Genomic DNA, 16,423 nt, shown 5'->3' with positions numbered 1-16,423 from the left:
TTTTGTCATACATTGATATGAACCAGCCATAGAGTTACACGCATTCCCCATCCCGATCCCCCCTCCCTCCTCCCTCTCCACCCAATTCCTCTGGGTCTTCCCAGTGCACCAGGCCCGAGCACTTGTCTCATGCATCCCACCTGGGCTGGTGTTCTGTTTCACCATAGATAATATACATGCTGTTCTTTCGCAACATCCCACCCTCACCTTCTCCCACAGAGTTCAAAAGTCTGTTCTGTATTTCTGTGTCTCTTTTTCTGTTTTGCATATAGGGTTATCGTTACCATCTTTCTAAATTCCATATATATGTGTTAGTATGCTGTAATGTTCTTTATCTTTCTGGCTTACTTCACTCTGTATAATGGGCTCCAGTTTCATCCATCTCATTAGGACTGATTCAAATGAATTCTTTTTAACGGCTGAGTAATATTCCATGGTGTATATGTACCACAGCTTCCTTATCCATTCATCTGCTGATGGGCATCTAGGTTGCTTCCATGTCCTGGCTATTATAAACAGTGCTGCGATGAACATTGGGGTGCACGTGTCTCTTTCAGATCTGGTTTCCTCAGTGTGTATGCCCAGAAGTGGGATTGCTGGGTCATATGGCAGTTCTATTTCCAGTTTTTTAAGAAATCTCCACACTGTTTTCCATAGCGGCTGTACTAGTTTGCATTCCCACCAACAGTGTAAGAGGGTTCCCTTTTCTCCACACCCTCTCCAGCATTTATTGCTTGTAGACTTTTGGATAGCAGCCATCCTGACTGGCGTGTAATGGTACCTCATTGTGGTTTTGATTTGCATTTCTCTGATAATGAGTGATGTTGAGCATCTTTTCATGTGTTTGTTAGCCATCTGTATGTCTTCTTTGGAGAAATGTCTGTTTAGTTCTCTGGCCCATTTTTTGATTGGGTCATTTATTTTTCTGGAATTGAGCTGCAGGAGTTGCTTGTATATTTTTGAGATTAATCCTTTGTCTGTTTCTTCATTTGCTATTATTTTCTCCCAATCTGAGGCTGTCTTTTCACCTTACTTATAGTTTCCTTTGTAGTGCAAAAGCTTTTAAGTTTCATTAGGTCCCATTTGTTTAGTTTTGCTTTTATTTCCAATATTCTGGGAGGTGGGTCATAGAGGATCTTGCTGTGATTTATGTCGAGAGTGTTTTGCCTATGTTCTCCTCTAGGAGTTTATAGTTTCTGGTCTTACATTTAGATCTTTAATCCATTTTGAGTTTATTTTTGTGTATGGTGTTAGAAAGTGTTCTAGTTTCATTCTTTTACAAGTGGTTGACCAGTTTTCCCAGCACCACTTGTTAAAGAGGTTGTCTTTTTTCCATTGTATATCCTTGCCTCCTTTGTCAAAGATAAGATGTCCATAGGTTCGTGGATTTATCTCTGGGCTTTCTATTCTGTTCCATTGATCTATATTTCTGTCTTTGTGCCAGTACCATACTGTCTTGATGACTGTGGCTTTGTAGTAGAGTCTGAAGTCAGGCAGGTTGATTCCTCCAGTTCCATTCTTCTTTCTCAAGATTACTTTGGCTATTCGAGGTTTTTTGTATTTCCATACAAATTGTGAAATTCTTTGGTCTAGTTCTGTGAAAAATACCGTTGGTAGCTTGATAGGGATTGCATTGAATCTATAGATTGCTTTGGGTAGAATAGCCATTTTGGCAATATTGATTCTTCCAATCCATGAACACGGTATGTTTCTCCATCTGTTTGTGTCCTCTTTGATTTCTTTCATCAGTGTTTTATAGTTTTCTATGTATAGGTCTTTTGTTTCTTTAGGTAGATATACTCCTAAGTATTTTATTCTTTTTGTTGCAATGGTGAATGGTATTGTTTCCTTAATTTCTCTTTCTGTTTTTTCATTGTTAGTATATAGGAATGCAAGGGATTTCTGTGTGTTAATTTTATATCCTGCAACTTTACTATATTCATTGATTAGCTCTAGTAATTTTCTGGTAGAGTCTTTAGGGTTTTCTATGTAGAGGATCATGTCATCTGCAAACAGTGAGAGTTTCACTTCTTCTTTTCCTATCTGGATTCCTTTTACTTCTTTTTCTGCTCTGATTGGTGTGGCCAAAACTTCCAACACTATGTTGAATAGTAGTGGTGAGAGTGGGCACCCTTGTCTTGTTCCTGATTTCAGGGGAAATGCTTTCAATTTTTCACCATTGAGGGTAATGCTTGCTGTGGGTTTGTCATATATAGCTTTTATTATGTTGAGGTATGTTCTTCAGGCTTTTGGGATAATTTTTTTAAAAAAGAAAAAGAACATCAACCAAGACTGTTCTCTCTTTTTAGTGTTTTCTTAAACTGAGGTATATTTAAAAGTTTGGCATTGAACAAACTGAGGCTTTCAATATACTCAAAAAATACCACACAATGTGACTGTGCCCTTCAGAAGAGGATCCCAATGTTTAGAAATGATAATCAATGCCTGTGTCCTGTAGGGGTGGTCTGGGAGTGAACAGACATACACAATGGACATGGTCTTCACTGATTCCTGCCTGTTGGTATCTGGGACTCTATGTATTACTCTATGTAATACTCAATGTGACCCATTAGGAGGCCCTTTTATGTCTACAGTTAAGACTTCTTCTTGACACTGGGAAATGTGAATCAATTGCAGATCTTCTGATACTTTCTTTCATTTAAGATCTAGAATTTCATCCGTTTGTTTTAGTGCCTAATTTATGATAGGCACTAGAATCTGATGAAATTATTATTATCATCCCTGTGTGCACTTAGTCACTCAGTCGTGTCTGACTCTTTGCGACCCCATAGACTGAAACCCACCAGGCTCTTCTACCCATGGGATTTTCCAGGCAAGAATACTGGAATGGGTTGCCATGCCCTCATCCAGGGGATCTTCCTGACCCAGGGGATCTTCCTGACCCAGGGATCAAACCCAGGTCTCTACTTTGCAGGGGGATTCTTTACCATCTGAGCCACCAGGGGAGCCCATTATCGACCCTGCATTATCAATAAAGAAACTGAAGTTCCATGAGATTGATTCTGATGTCTAGACTCTCAGAACTATAGAGTCACAAACATCTGACTCATACCCAGCATTCTCTAGGCCAGAGTACTGGAATGGGTAGCCTTTCCCTTCTCCAGGAGATCTTCCCAACCCAGGGATCAAACTCAGGTCTCCTGCATTGCAGGCAGATTCTTTACCAGCTGAGCCACCAGGGAAGCCCATGAATACTGGAGTGGGTCGCCTGTCCCTTCTCCAGTGGATCTTCCCGACCCAGGAATCGAACTGGGTTCTCCTGCATTGCAGGCAGATTCTTTACCAACTGAACTAAAAGGAAAGCCCATACCCAGCATGGCTGACTCCAAAGCTACCTTTTCTACCTTATTATAGTGACTTTCTACAGTATTTAATTCTGAAAAAAGCCTGTTTTTACTCATATATTTTACCTACTCTAATGCTCCTCATTAAATAAAACCTCATTAAATATAGCTAAAAAGACAAAAAACATTTTTCCTAAACCATTTCTCTCTCCTTAGCACTATTTAATCAAACCCCTGGCTTATTTCTCAAGATTTAACCTAGGCATGACATATTTTGGGTTTTCCCAGGTAATGCAGTAGTGGAGAATTCACCTGCCAATGCAGGAGGTGCAAGAGACGTGGGTTGGATCCCTGGGTCAGGAATATCCCCTGGAGTAGGAAATGGCAACCTACTCCAGTATTCTTGCCTGGGAAATTCCATGGACAAATAAGCCTTTGGAATCCATGGGATCCCAAACAGTCAGACATGACTGAATGACTGAGTGCGCGCGTGCACACACACACACACACACACACACATAATGTATTTTGGCAAAGAAATTTCAGAATTATCCCATACAGCAAATTTCCACTGTAAGAACATGTTTAGAAATAAGCTGAAATAATAAGTGGAAATATGAGTTGACAGTTATACGGGAGAGATAAGAAGGCAGCATTTGCTATATTTATGGAATGCATCAGTCTGCAAAAATAGCTCAGGCCAACTATATAAATGTGATTGAGAAAAAATTAAAATGGAGCAATAGTAAGTTGTGTATGACAACCTGTCTGCGTGAGGACACAGCTTGTCCTAGCACTAGTGCGAGGTCCCTCCCCACTCTCCCATCCAAGCACTAACCAGGGCCAACCCTGCTTAGCTTCTGAGATCGGACAAAATCCAGTGCATTCAGGGTGGTATGGCCATAACAGCCCCCCACTCTCAATAGGACTGTTACTATTACCCTAACAGAGATGTAATCCTGTGTTGAATAAACCATGAACCTGTCCTAAAATGGAATCTCAGATATTATTTGAATGTGTACCTCATTTTGAATATTCTCCACCACTTCTACTTGAAGAAGTCTAACTTTGACCCAACGGGATAGTAATAGAAATACGGTAGGGGCATCCTTTCATGCCTTTCACAATTTTTCCTGGAAACCTTTTATAAGAAATGCACCTAGCCAAGCAGAGAATCAGAGCAGAGTGCATAAAAATAAACTGATAACAAAGGCAATAAATAAGATATGCCAAATTTTAAAATATTTTTCTAAAGTGTATATATATATATATTTTAATTTATTTATTTTTGGCTGCACTGGGTCTTCACTGCTGTGCACGGGCTTTCTCTAGTCGTGGTGAGCAGGGACTACTCTCTAGTTGCGGTGTGTGGGTTTCTCATTGTTGTGGCTTCTCTTGTTGCGGATCATGGGCTCTAGGGCACATGGGCTCAGTAGTTTCAGCTCACAGGTCCTGGAGTTCAGGCTCAGTAGTTGTGGACACAGGCTCTGTTGCTCTGCAGCATGTGGGATCTTCCTGGACCAGAACTAGAACCCATGTCTCCTGCATTGGCAGGCAGATTCCCAACCATTAGACCACCAGAGAAATCCTAAAGTATACATTTACCAAGTATATGGTAACCAAGCAGCTTATAAAAACAAACCCGAGAGGAGAGGGCATGTACTAAACAAATGATTTCTCCATGGTGGCCAAGATATTTAACATTGTAACTGGTGCAAACTAAAACAACTTTAATGTTTTACAAAAAGCTGGGTTGTTAATTACAGGAATCTATTGGAATTAATTCAAAAGAGTATTGCTGAAATACTAACAAACAGAAAAGGAATGATGAAATCCACTGGTATGATACAGTGTCTGAATCATATAATAATCCACATCTGATACTCTCGGGGAACCTCAAAATTATATTGTAAGGTGACAACCCTTCTGGTTTACTATTTCTGTTTTTCTTCTGGTGCCTCTTTTCTTGAGGAGAAAAATAATATGATTTTTCAAAGAAAATTCTTTCCAAAAACTGGAAAAATATATTAAAAAATATTTTCTCCCACTCTGGGATCCAGGGTCGGATTTTTCTTTCCAGGGCATTATGCAAATAAATTCCCTTTACAGAAGGGAGGTTTCCTGTTTAAATGTTTCCAGGAACCCTACACATGAGCACTCCGGAGTTTGTTGGTTTAAGAAATAGAGAAATAATCAGGTATGCTTCATTTAAAGAGCCATGACCAGCTGGAGAGGCTTCAGGAGGGTGGCTTTTATGAAAGATCTTTGCTTCTTAGAGAATGTTATCACCACTTCACAAACTCTGCCTCCCCTATACTGCATTCCTCAAGTCCAGAGCCACCTGGAGTAGCTGGCATTTCCTGTTCATCCTGTTCTGGGAAATGCGAGGGTTTGCCTGGAAAAGAGAGCAGCGAGGGAGGAGCTCCTGGCTCAGAGCACAGTTCTATCCGCTGTGGTGTAGACACCAGGCCTCCAAGTTTCTAGAAAAATAATCAGAAAGTATTTAGATGTATTAAACATAAAAAGGACCCTGGTTGTGATTACAGTAATGATTCTGATGGTTATGCAATTAGCAAAACCTTAGGAAGGAAACGTACAAGGCATTGCTAGGTCGCTTCAGTTGTTTCTGACTCTGTAACCCCATGGACTGTAGCCCGCCAGGCTCCTCTGTCCATGGAATTCTCCAGGCACGAAGACTGGAGTGGATTGCCATTTCCTCCTCCATGGGATCTTCCCGACCTGGGGATTGAACTCGTATCTCCTGCCTCTCCTGCATTTGCTGGCAGATGCTTTACCACTAGCACCATCTGGGCATTATGCAGCTTTAAAAATCCTTTGTGCTCACTCTCTTTCTCCTGGAGGAGAAGGATGGGAGAAGGGTGGGCGAGGCCCCACCTAGGATGACTTCTCCTGCTTTCGTAGTTCTCTCCCAGGCTTTCTCTCAAATACTGTGAATTTTAAAACAATTAAATATGCAAAGGGAAGTCACATTTTAAAATATCCTGTGGTTTCGATGAATGTTTTTCTCAAGATTCTTTTTATAAAGACAAACATTTTCTGTATCTCGGCATTTATGTATTTCATAAGTTTGAGTTGTGAAAAAAAAAAATCATAAAGTGATTAAGTTGCCAGTTGAGTGAATGTCAGCACTTCTGGATCTCAGTACTTTGGTGTAGTCAAAGCATTTTAAACAAAACAAAACAAAAACACACACTAGTTATAAATGAAAAGGTTGATGACTACATTGAAATTAACTTCTATTCACAAGCAGTCACCATTAAAATAGAAGTCCCCAGTGAGAAAAGATATGTAATATAGAACCATAAAGGGCTCATATCCAGAATATATAAAACACCTTCAAATCAACAAGGAAAGGATCAACTCAATAGAAAAATAGGCAAGTGACTTTAACAGACACTTCAAAAAAGACGATATATAACTAGTTAATTGGGGAATTGGAGGTTAAACTGCAATGAAATACTACCACATATTCATCAAAATGAATAAAATTAGAAAGGTGGATAATACCAAGTGCTGGCCAGGGTGTGAAGCACTGGGATCTTTCAAACAGTACAGATGCAAGTGTACATTATTCTTCATTTTAGAAAATAGCTTGGCCTTATCTCCCAAATAAACATCAAAGTGCATGTCAAAAATATACATATCCTATAATCAAAAATTTCAATCCTAAATACATGCTCAATAGATACAGAGGCATGAGTTCCAAGAGAAATGAACAAGAGAGTTCACTGCAGCATTATTTTAATAACCAGAAACTGGAAACAACCTAAATATCCATCAGTAGTAAAATAAGGTTTTGCATATTTATACAATGGGATACTATTACAGCAAGGAAAATGAACAAATTACAGCTACATGCAATAATATGGATAACTCTTAAAAACAAAATAATTGAGATACACAAACAAAAAAACATAGTCTGTTTCCACTTGCATAATTTTTTTTATGCATCCCTACTGCATGTGGGATCTTAGTTCCCCAGCCAGGAACCAAACCCACACCACCTGCATTAGAAGCATGGAATCTTAACCACTGGACCACCAAGGAAGTCCCTACATAATATTTTTTAAAAGATGAAACTAAACTGTAACAGTGAGATGCATTTTTAAGCAGTAAAGCTATGAAGAATGAAAATAGTCATTGTAAAAGTCAGGATAATGGTGAACGTTGGCAGAAAGATAACAGATTATAAAATGGACATGAACTTGAGCAAACTCTGGGAGATCATGGAGGACAGGAAAGCCTGGTGTGCTGCAGTCCATGGGGTTGCACAGAGTCATACACAACTTAGCTACTAAACAACAATAGAAGGATCACAGAGGGCTTCAGACATTCTGGCAATATTCTATGTCTTTCCTTTAGTGGTGGTTCCACAGTTGTTTACTCTGTGACAATTTTCTGAGCTTTATATTTTCCATTTTGTGCTTTTCTCTGCATGTGTGTTTCATTTCACATTAGAAATGTACATAAATAAAACATAAATCTGATCCTGTAAGTGGCTCCCCTTGCCCTCAGGTTAGAATTTAATTGCTTATCTTAACCTCAAGGTTCTTTGGGAATTTGCCCTCACTACCCCATTGCCCTGATGGCTCAGATCTTAAAGAATCTGCCTGCAATGCAAAAGACCTGGGTTTGATCCCTGGGTCAGAAAGATCCCCTGGAGAAGGAAATGACAATCCACTCCAGTATCCTTGCCTGGGAAATCACAAGGATAGAGGAGTCTGGCCAGCTGCAGTCACTTTCCACCCCACTGCCCATGTCTCTCTCCTACTACACTTAACATCCACTGCTATAGTCTAGCTAACCTAACTGCAGCTTCTAGAACAGAACATCTGTTATCTTTTTGCCTTTTACAAACACTGTTCTTTATTTAAAACTCCTACCCCATCCTCATTCATCTGACCAAGTCTTAGCCATTCATTGGGAGCTGTCTCTTCCTGGAAGCGTTTCTCCTCTTCCTGAGATGACATACGGGTCTGTGATAATACTTGTCACGTTCTGTGGGATATTCCTGTTTACTTCTCGGTGACCCACAGGACAGTGCATTCCTCGAGAGCCAGGAACACTGACCTTTCTGTCTTTGGAGCTTGAATTAGTGGCTGACTTGGGTTTAATAGTTCAGAAACATTTATTGATGACAAAACAGTGACAATTTTATCCTTTTTGTGTGACCCAGGTGGATAACAAACAACTGGATTTAAAGGGTGAAGACATGGAAAGCATGGATGCCACCAAGTTAAGCCGTTTCATTGAGAGCAATAACCTCCACTTGGTGACGGAGTACAATGCTATAGTAAGTAACCCCTGTCTCTAGACCCTTCAGGCCCTGTGTCAGGGAGGGTAATTGCCTTCAAAGGAGAAATCCTTTCCTCCAAGCATTCTGATCTTTTAATTAATAATAACAGTTGTTATTGTTGTTTAGTCACTAAGTCGTGTCAGACTCTTTTGGGACCCCATGGACTGTAGCCCACCAGGAGCCTCTGTCTATGGGATTTCCCAAGCAAGAGTACTGGACTGGATTGCCATTTCCTTTTCCAGGGGATCTTCCCAACCCAGAGATCAAACCCAGGCCTCCTGCATTACAGGCAGATTCTTTACCAACTGAGCCACAAGGGAAGCCCAAGAATACTGGAGTGGGTAGCCTATCCCTTCTCCAGTGGATCTTCCCGACCTAGGAATCGAACCAGGGTCTCCTGCATTGCAGGTGGATTCTTTACCAATGGGAGCTACCAAGGCAGCCCATGATAACAGTAACCACCATTAAATCAATTTGTAATTGTTTATATTCCTATCCCTACTACAACCCTTAAGATTGATAAACTTGTTCCTACCCAACAAAGAAAGAAAAGTGAGATGACATGTTACATGACTAGTAAGAGAGTCAGAATGCAAAGTTAGGGTGACTAATCAAAAACTTCTGAGTTTGGTTGCAAGAGAGTTCAGTGAAGCAACTCTGATGTGACCAGCATTCTAGACCATGCTTCTCAAACAAGATGGCAAGCTTGCCACAATTGCAAAAACGCTGAAGGTCAATTTTTTCCCTAAATCATTGGAGACCAATATTTTTGTAAAATACAAATGAACTGTTTAAAAACACTGATCACATATTTGGATGTCACAGCAATGTAAAATTTCTAAAAAGTTTTTACACACCTATTCCCATTTTCTGTGTCTACCTCCTTGCAGACTCATGACCAGCAGTTCTCAGTCGGGTACAATTAGCACTTGCCTAGACCCTCCTAGAGTCTCAGGTTTCTTTCTGGGTGTCTTTCTTGGTTGTTGCATGCTGTCTACAACCTGGGTGAAGGTGTTGGTCCACCTGTCCTGATAATCTTCTGGCCTTCTAACACAGCTTATAGAATTACCTTATATGTCCTACCTTTTACCTTCCCAAACTTACATCATTAAGTGATGGAGTGTTGATTTCCAGTGATCTACCTCGGCTCCAAAATGCTGCACATTCTCTCATAACAGTACTTTATATGCATGTCATGCTTTTCAGAACTAACAAAACCCTTTTATGCCACTTTTTCACATAATACTCACAGATTTTTTTGAGGTAGAAGAGAGGAGATTATTATGTCCATTTTATAGAGGAGGACTCTTAAGTTCCAAACAACGTTCAATATTACACGGTAAGTAGAAAAGACGTCACTGAAGGCAGAACATTTGATGATGCATGCATTTCCATTTTACAGGAGAGGAGATGGGAGTTCAGAAAAGTGAAGTAACTTCCTCAAGCCCTACAACTTGTCATTTGAAGTTCAGCCCTGTCCACTTGTCCCAGCTTTTTTCATGACTGTTCTGTCTGACTGAGTCCTGTGGTTTTTCCATTCCCCTACATAGCCTACAACAGAAAACACCCCTCTTCCTGTTGACTAAATTCCTGTCCACCTCTCACACCATGTTAGTCTCCATGGAATGGTGATCCCATTTCCATTTCTGTTAGGATTGCAAACACATGCATCCCAGGGGCATTGGCAGCAATAATTTAAAAGGCATTGAAAAGTGCCTAGACCATCACCATTCTGGTCATTGTCTATAACCCTGCCAGGAGTGCATTGGGGACCAGAAAAGATGATCTTCCAGTCCCTGGTTTATGACCCAGGGTCCTGGAATTCCACAGGTGAATGAGGGCAGAGGCAAAGACTAGCCTTTGTAAGTTCTGATGAATGGGTCATCTCTTACTTATAGAACAATGACACATTTTGTTAAGTTCTACATTAGAGGCGACGCCGACTCATATCAAGAAGAAATGAGGAAAGAATTTCTCTAAAGAAGCAAGTTTTATCATGACTTTTTCATTTCCCAAAAGTAGTGTTTTTCTCTTTTTGAGACCTGCCCACACTACTATGGTTATTTCTCATCTGTTTCTGGTGCAGAGGTTTGTACCAGTAGCAACTGGGCAGAAATTCCCAGTCCCGTGGTTGACTTCCTGTGCACTGTTAATGCATACACTCAACACTTGGCTTCAAGGTGAAAATCGGACTGTGTCTATTAGGATTAAACTCATCATTTCTGCAATGTTCAATCTCTTCCTCTATCCTTTCACTATATCGTTTGACTTTTTAGCTTTGGTTTCTTGACTCTTCCCAAGATTTATCCTCTATCTCTGTTCTAGGAGGGTAGATTGCATGCTATAAATTTAAATAACAAAACAAGAGACAATTATTTAAATTTCCAATCTTCCAAATTTAAAATTGAAGACCTGGTTTTAAACTCCAGGGAGAAAGTTTTTGGAAAGAACTTAATGGATCCTCCTTGCCTACATGTTGGCCAGTAGAGCTGAAAATTCTCTTCAGGGTAGTATGTAGCTTCTGGAAGAGTCCTGTGTAGTGACTCCCGTTCCCATCATCCTGGGACTTTGCCCAAAGGTTCATTAACCTACAGCTCACTCTGTGTGTGTGTGTGTGTGTGTGTGTGTGTGTGTGTGTGTGTGTGTGTGTGCGCGCACATGCTAGTTCAACAGCAATACTCTCTGTCTTTAGAAGGGAGAGGTAAGAAGAAATGGGATTTTGTTTAAAATAGAGACGGTTGCAGCGCTGTTTCTGAACAGGGAAATGAAGGGGGCTAGCGTCATAGTTTTACAGTCTCCCTTCTCTCCTCCCTCTGCCTCACAGCTGACTCCTCCGCTCTACCACCCACAGCCTCAGGGGAAATCAGCATCTCTAATCCACACAAAAGGGCCAAACTTCCCGTCTCCTGAAGCAGTTATCTTACGGCTGACCTGAGATGGACTAACTCAACCGTGCTTAGGGCTGAGTTGATTTTGTTGAGGTTTTGCCATCAGCCGTGTAGGAGTCTCATGGTTAAGGGTACAGACTCTCAAGTCACACTGCCTGCTGAGAATTCCAGCTCATCACTTATGTGACTTGAGGCGATCTTGCACCTCAATGTCTTTATTTATAAAACTGGGACTTTGAAGATTAAATTAGTTATTATACTTAAAGACCTGAAAACACTACCCAGCACATCAAAAGCACTCAAAAGTGTACACTACTATCAAGGGTTCAAAATCCCATTTTAAGTGTATCTGGCTTCTCTTGGTTTTTTGTTTGTTTTGCTTTGTTTTTTGCTGTGCTGTGTGGCCAGCAGGATCTTTGTTCCCTAATCAGGGAATTAACCCACACTTCTGGCAGTGAAAGCTTGGAGTCCTAACCACTGGACCACCACATTTCAAAAGGGGTTGAAAAAAGTGACTAAAATATTCCATGGTGTATTTGTTGTCTAATGATGCATAACAGTTTACTCCAAAATGTAACAATTTAGAACAGAAAAAAATTGATTATCTCATACAGTTTCTGTGGGTCAAGTTTGAGAGTGACTAGGGATGGGGGCCTCTGATCCCGGGGCTCATGTGAGGTTGCAGCCATTGGTCAGGGAGGCAATCATCTGAAGGTTTGATGGGGGCTGGAGGATTTCTTCCAAGATGATTCAGTCACCTGATTGGCAAGTCAGTGCTGGTTGTTAGCAGGAGAACTTAGTTCCTTCATAGAAACTATGTGATTCTCTTCCCAGGGCTGGTTGAGTGGACAGTATAAGAGAGTAAGTGATACAGGAGAGAACAAAGTAGATGCTACTATGTCTTCTATGACCCAACCCTTGGAGGGTTGGACCCAACCCAACCATCACTACTGCAGTATCGCTTTGGCTGCTCAGCTCCACCCTGTTCAGTGTGGGGATGAGGGATCTACTAAGTTGCATGAAAATTAGGAGAATGAAATTGATCCAAAGCCATCTTGTAGGAGTTACCATTGGTGTGATGGGTGGTCAGGTATCATTTATGGTCCAGTGTACCTAGTCATTGAGTTGTCACTAATATTTTTTCCCCTCCTTTTCTCTTTCATTCTGCTTTAATACATTTCAATTTGCCAGACTGCAATTGGCCTATTCAATAGTATGATTCCGATTCATCTTCTACTGATTATGAACAAGGCCTCCTCAGAGTTTGAAGAAAACTTACACAGATTTCAGGAGGCAGCTAAGCTCTTCCAGGGGAGGGTAAGTCTGGACTGGGAGATTCCCTTTTGAATACTCAGCTGTAGGACACCAGAAAAAGAGAGATGGGGCTAGGGAAGTGAGAGAAATGAGAAAAATAATTATGGTTAAGGGGTAATGAAGTGAGAACTGGAGTATAATAAATCCCATTAAATCCCATTACTCTGCCTTAAAACTTAAGATGTATTTTAAACTGTTAATGATGTATTTAATCATATCTTCCATTAGCAGAAAGTCTATTTCTTTTTTATTCATTGATGGTTGGACAAAAAAAAAAATTAGAGATCCAAAGAGACTGAACATAAAAATCACCTGTTAGTCTTGATAGCTTCATGTATCTGTGCTGTGCCAAGTAGCTTCAGTCCTGGCAGGCTCCTCGTCCAGGGGATTTTCCAGCCAAGAATATTGGAGTGGGTTGCCATGCCCTCCTCCAGGGGATCTTCCTGACCCAGGGATCAAACCCGTGTCTCCTGAATTGCTGGCAGATTCTTTACCACTGAGCCACCAGGGAAGCCCCATGATTTATTTACTCCTTACTATAAACTCTGAAGTTTTAGACCCAGGGCTTATTTCTCACATAAAACACATATCTTGTACCTAGTGTCTACTGGATATGCAATAAATATTTCTTTCTTTCCCTTCCCCACTTTGTGCAGTTCTGCTTATGTCACTGAAATAGTAAAACTTCAACTACTTCAAGTCTACTGCATTGAACTAGAGACACCAATGATGAGGGTTGTTTGGTTAAAAAAAAAAAAAAAATCTTTCTGGTGGTTGTTTCCCTAACACTGGAAGTTTTCAGTGTTACTAAATGTAGATAACGCTCTAACTAGACTGTTATCAAGGAGATTTCCTCATCGAGCAGAAGGTTTGATTTAATAATATAAAATAGTTAACAATTATTTACCATCTGAGCCACCAGGGAAGCCCTATCAAGCACTTACTATATAAGCTAAAAACTGTACTAGAAATATTATCTATTCTCTTATTCAGTCTCCCCCCAACAAAATCCAATAAGAACACTGAATCTCAGAGAGGCTGATTACCAAAAGTCAGACAGCTAGAAAGTACTAGAGGCAACATTTAAAACGAATTCTCCATGTTTAGCCATTAGATCATACTTTCTCCCTTAGCTAATCATTAAACTGTCTTCCAGTTCTATGTTCTTAAAATTAAATAGACCTGATCTAAAGGAAAAAAACCTAAAACAATGCAAAGTAAAAGAAGAACTTCATTTTAATTCAATGAATATTTAAATTGTGGCACAGACCCTAAGTTCAATCAATGTAAACAGCAACAATCACCAAGTGTCTCTTTCTTCCAAGGAGGACCTCAGACAGATCTTTCTCTTTCAAATTTCCCAAACTGCAGATTCTTTTTATTCTGGTGGACAGTGGAGTGAAGCAAAATGAAAAGGCGATATCATTTTTCAAACTAAAGATGTCTGAACTGCCTGCTTTAGCAATTTACCAGACTCTGGATGATAAGTGGGATACACTGCCTATAACAGAGGTCTTAGTAGAGCAAGTGCAAAATTTTTGTGATGGATTCCTGAAAGGGAAGGGACTGGTAAGTATGAAACTGCAGGTAAAGCAAGTTGAGGTTTTTTTCCCTCTCAGTTCAGTTCAGTTCCGTTGCTCAGTCATGTCTGACTCTGCAACCCCACGGACTGCAGAATGCCAGGCTTCCCTGTCCAACACCAACTCCTGGAGCTTGCTCAAACTCATGTCCATCGAATCGAATCCATTTTCCTTCTCAGTCCCTTTAATTTTCTGTTAAATAAAAATTATTTGACCTCTGCTGGATTTGATTAAGAGTAAAGGAGTAGGAGGATATGGTGGTCAGGGTCAAGACGCTTTTTAGGAGGTAATCATGGGAGTGAATGAAAGTGGCTCAGTCATGTCAGACTCTTTGTGACCCTATGGACTACAGTCCATGGGATTCTCCAGGCCACAGTATTGGAATGGGTAGCCTATCCCTTCTCTAGGGGATCTTCCCAACCAGGGATTGAATCCAGGTCTCCCGCATTGCAGGGGGATTCTTTACCAGCTGAGCCACAAGGGAAGACCAAGAATACTGGAGTGGGTACCCTATCCCTTCTCCAGGGGATCTTCCCCACCCAGGAATTGAACCGGGGTCTCCTGCATTGCAGGTGGATTCTTTAGCAACTGAGCTATCAGGGAAGCCCGTAGTCATGGGAACCAAACCAAAACAGAACTCCAAAAGCACTTTGGGGAAGGTCTTGCATATTCAAAGAAGCTGGATTTTGGATTTTACCATTCTGTGTACAATATCGATGGGAAATAAGTCAAATTCATATGAGGGGTTCATGAGATAACAGTGGAAGATGGACTTAGGGCTTTCAGGAGGGATTAAATAGCTCAATTTGTTCATCTCAGAGTTCAAAAACAAGACTGGGCTCCAGATCTGAATATCCATGCCATGATGTTTTTCAGAGAGAAAATCATGAATCAGAAGAGAAGACGTCAAAGGTGGAACTCTGATTGCTTCCCTGTTTCTTCTGCGTACAATCAAGTAACTACTTTATGCTGAATGAAAAGGGGTCAATAAAAAGACTCAAATCTCAGAGACATTAAATAACAGACTCACTAAGCTTCACACACACACACACACACACACAAAACTCCAGTTTGTTCCTTAAAATCTCAATTACTCTACTTGCCCTTTCTTTTAAATTTTCTATACTCTCTACTACCCATCTGATTTTTCTCTTCTGCATTCATACTGAGTGGACCCATACACTGGATGGAGGTTTTAAGAGAAACACTGCACTGTTGCTGTGAAGTGGGGGGTGGGGGAGATGAGGGGACAGGGAGCATTCCTAGAGGGAAACTGTTCTGATGGGTCATTTAATATTGAAACATCCAACATCTTGTAGGGTTGCCTAAGGGTTGAAACCCTACTATAAGCCCTTGTCCCTCTCTGACTCAGAACCAAGGACACAAACATGGTTTTAAACACCTTTCTGGAATTGTCTTCATGCCAGAAGTCAAACAATATTTCCGAGTCTCTGAACTCGGCAGAAAGAGACAGTGTACAATTCTATGCTTGTTTCACGTTCCTAACTCCCCATGTGAATCAACAACCGCATGATAAATAAAAAGTCCTATCTTATAGGAAAAGACTGGCATCTCTTTGCAGACCTAACCTCTTGTAAACACCCCACTGCTCAGCTCAGCAGAGTGGACCTCCCTCTTCAGTGCCTACTGTTTAGGGTCAGGCCATGAGCCACCTCTGTGTCATTGTTCCCCATGGGTGTGATGGGAGCTGGTGGAGATCATCCTGCATGACCACTGGGATAAACATGGTAGTGGAGCTGGGGATTGAATTAGGTAAGAAGTTGGGGAACAGGGGGGAAGAGAAGTGGGGCGCTTGGTCCTTAGGGGCAAGCTGGGGCTGACTGAGTGTGGATTATTGCAGATGAGGTGTGTGATCCAGCCCATGTGGGACAGAGGGAGAGTTTGGCTGAGTGTCTCTGGGCCACAGGCTGTTACTGTCAACACACAAATGCTGCATTGTTCCCAGGAGGGCTTTTGGCTCCGAAGGAAAGTGCCTAAGTGCTGAAGAGCTGAAAAACC

The 16,423-nt window shown here is 41.0% G+C and overlaps 1 protein-coding gene across 2 annotated transcripts in view; it reads left to right on the top strand.

Moving 5' to 3' along the window:
• Positions 1-15,967, top strand: part of ERP27 (endoplasmic reticulum protein 27) — a 26,972-nt gene extending 11,005 nt beyond the window's left edge. The window contains exons 4-7 of one of the 2 annotated variants that reach the window (XM_043440491.1): positions 8,503-8,619; positions 12,702-12,827; positions 14,196-14,393; positions 15,281-15,967. In XM_043440491.1, the coding sequence (XP_043296426.1) occupies positions 8,503-8,619; positions 12,702-12,827; positions 14,196-14,393; positions 15,281-15,328 (489 nt within the window). In that variant the 3' untranslated portion in view covers positions 15,329-15,967. The remainder of the gene's footprint in view (positions 1-8,502; positions 8,620-12,701; positions 12,828-14,195; positions 14,394-15,280) is intronic. The other variant, XM_043440492.1, reaches the window with a different exon arrangement.
• Positions 15,968-16,423: the final 456 nt, after the last annotated feature.

The sequence above is a fragment of the Cervus canadensis genome, chromosome 21 (assembly GCF_019320065.1).
Source record: "Cervus canadensis isolate Bull #8, Minnesota chromosome 21, ASM1932006v1, whole genome shotgun sequence".
Lineage (NCBI taxonomy): Eukaryota > Metazoa > Chordata > Mammalia > Artiodactyla > Cervidae > Cervus > Cervus canadensis.
This window is presented reverse-complemented; position numbering and strand designations above follow the sequence as displayed.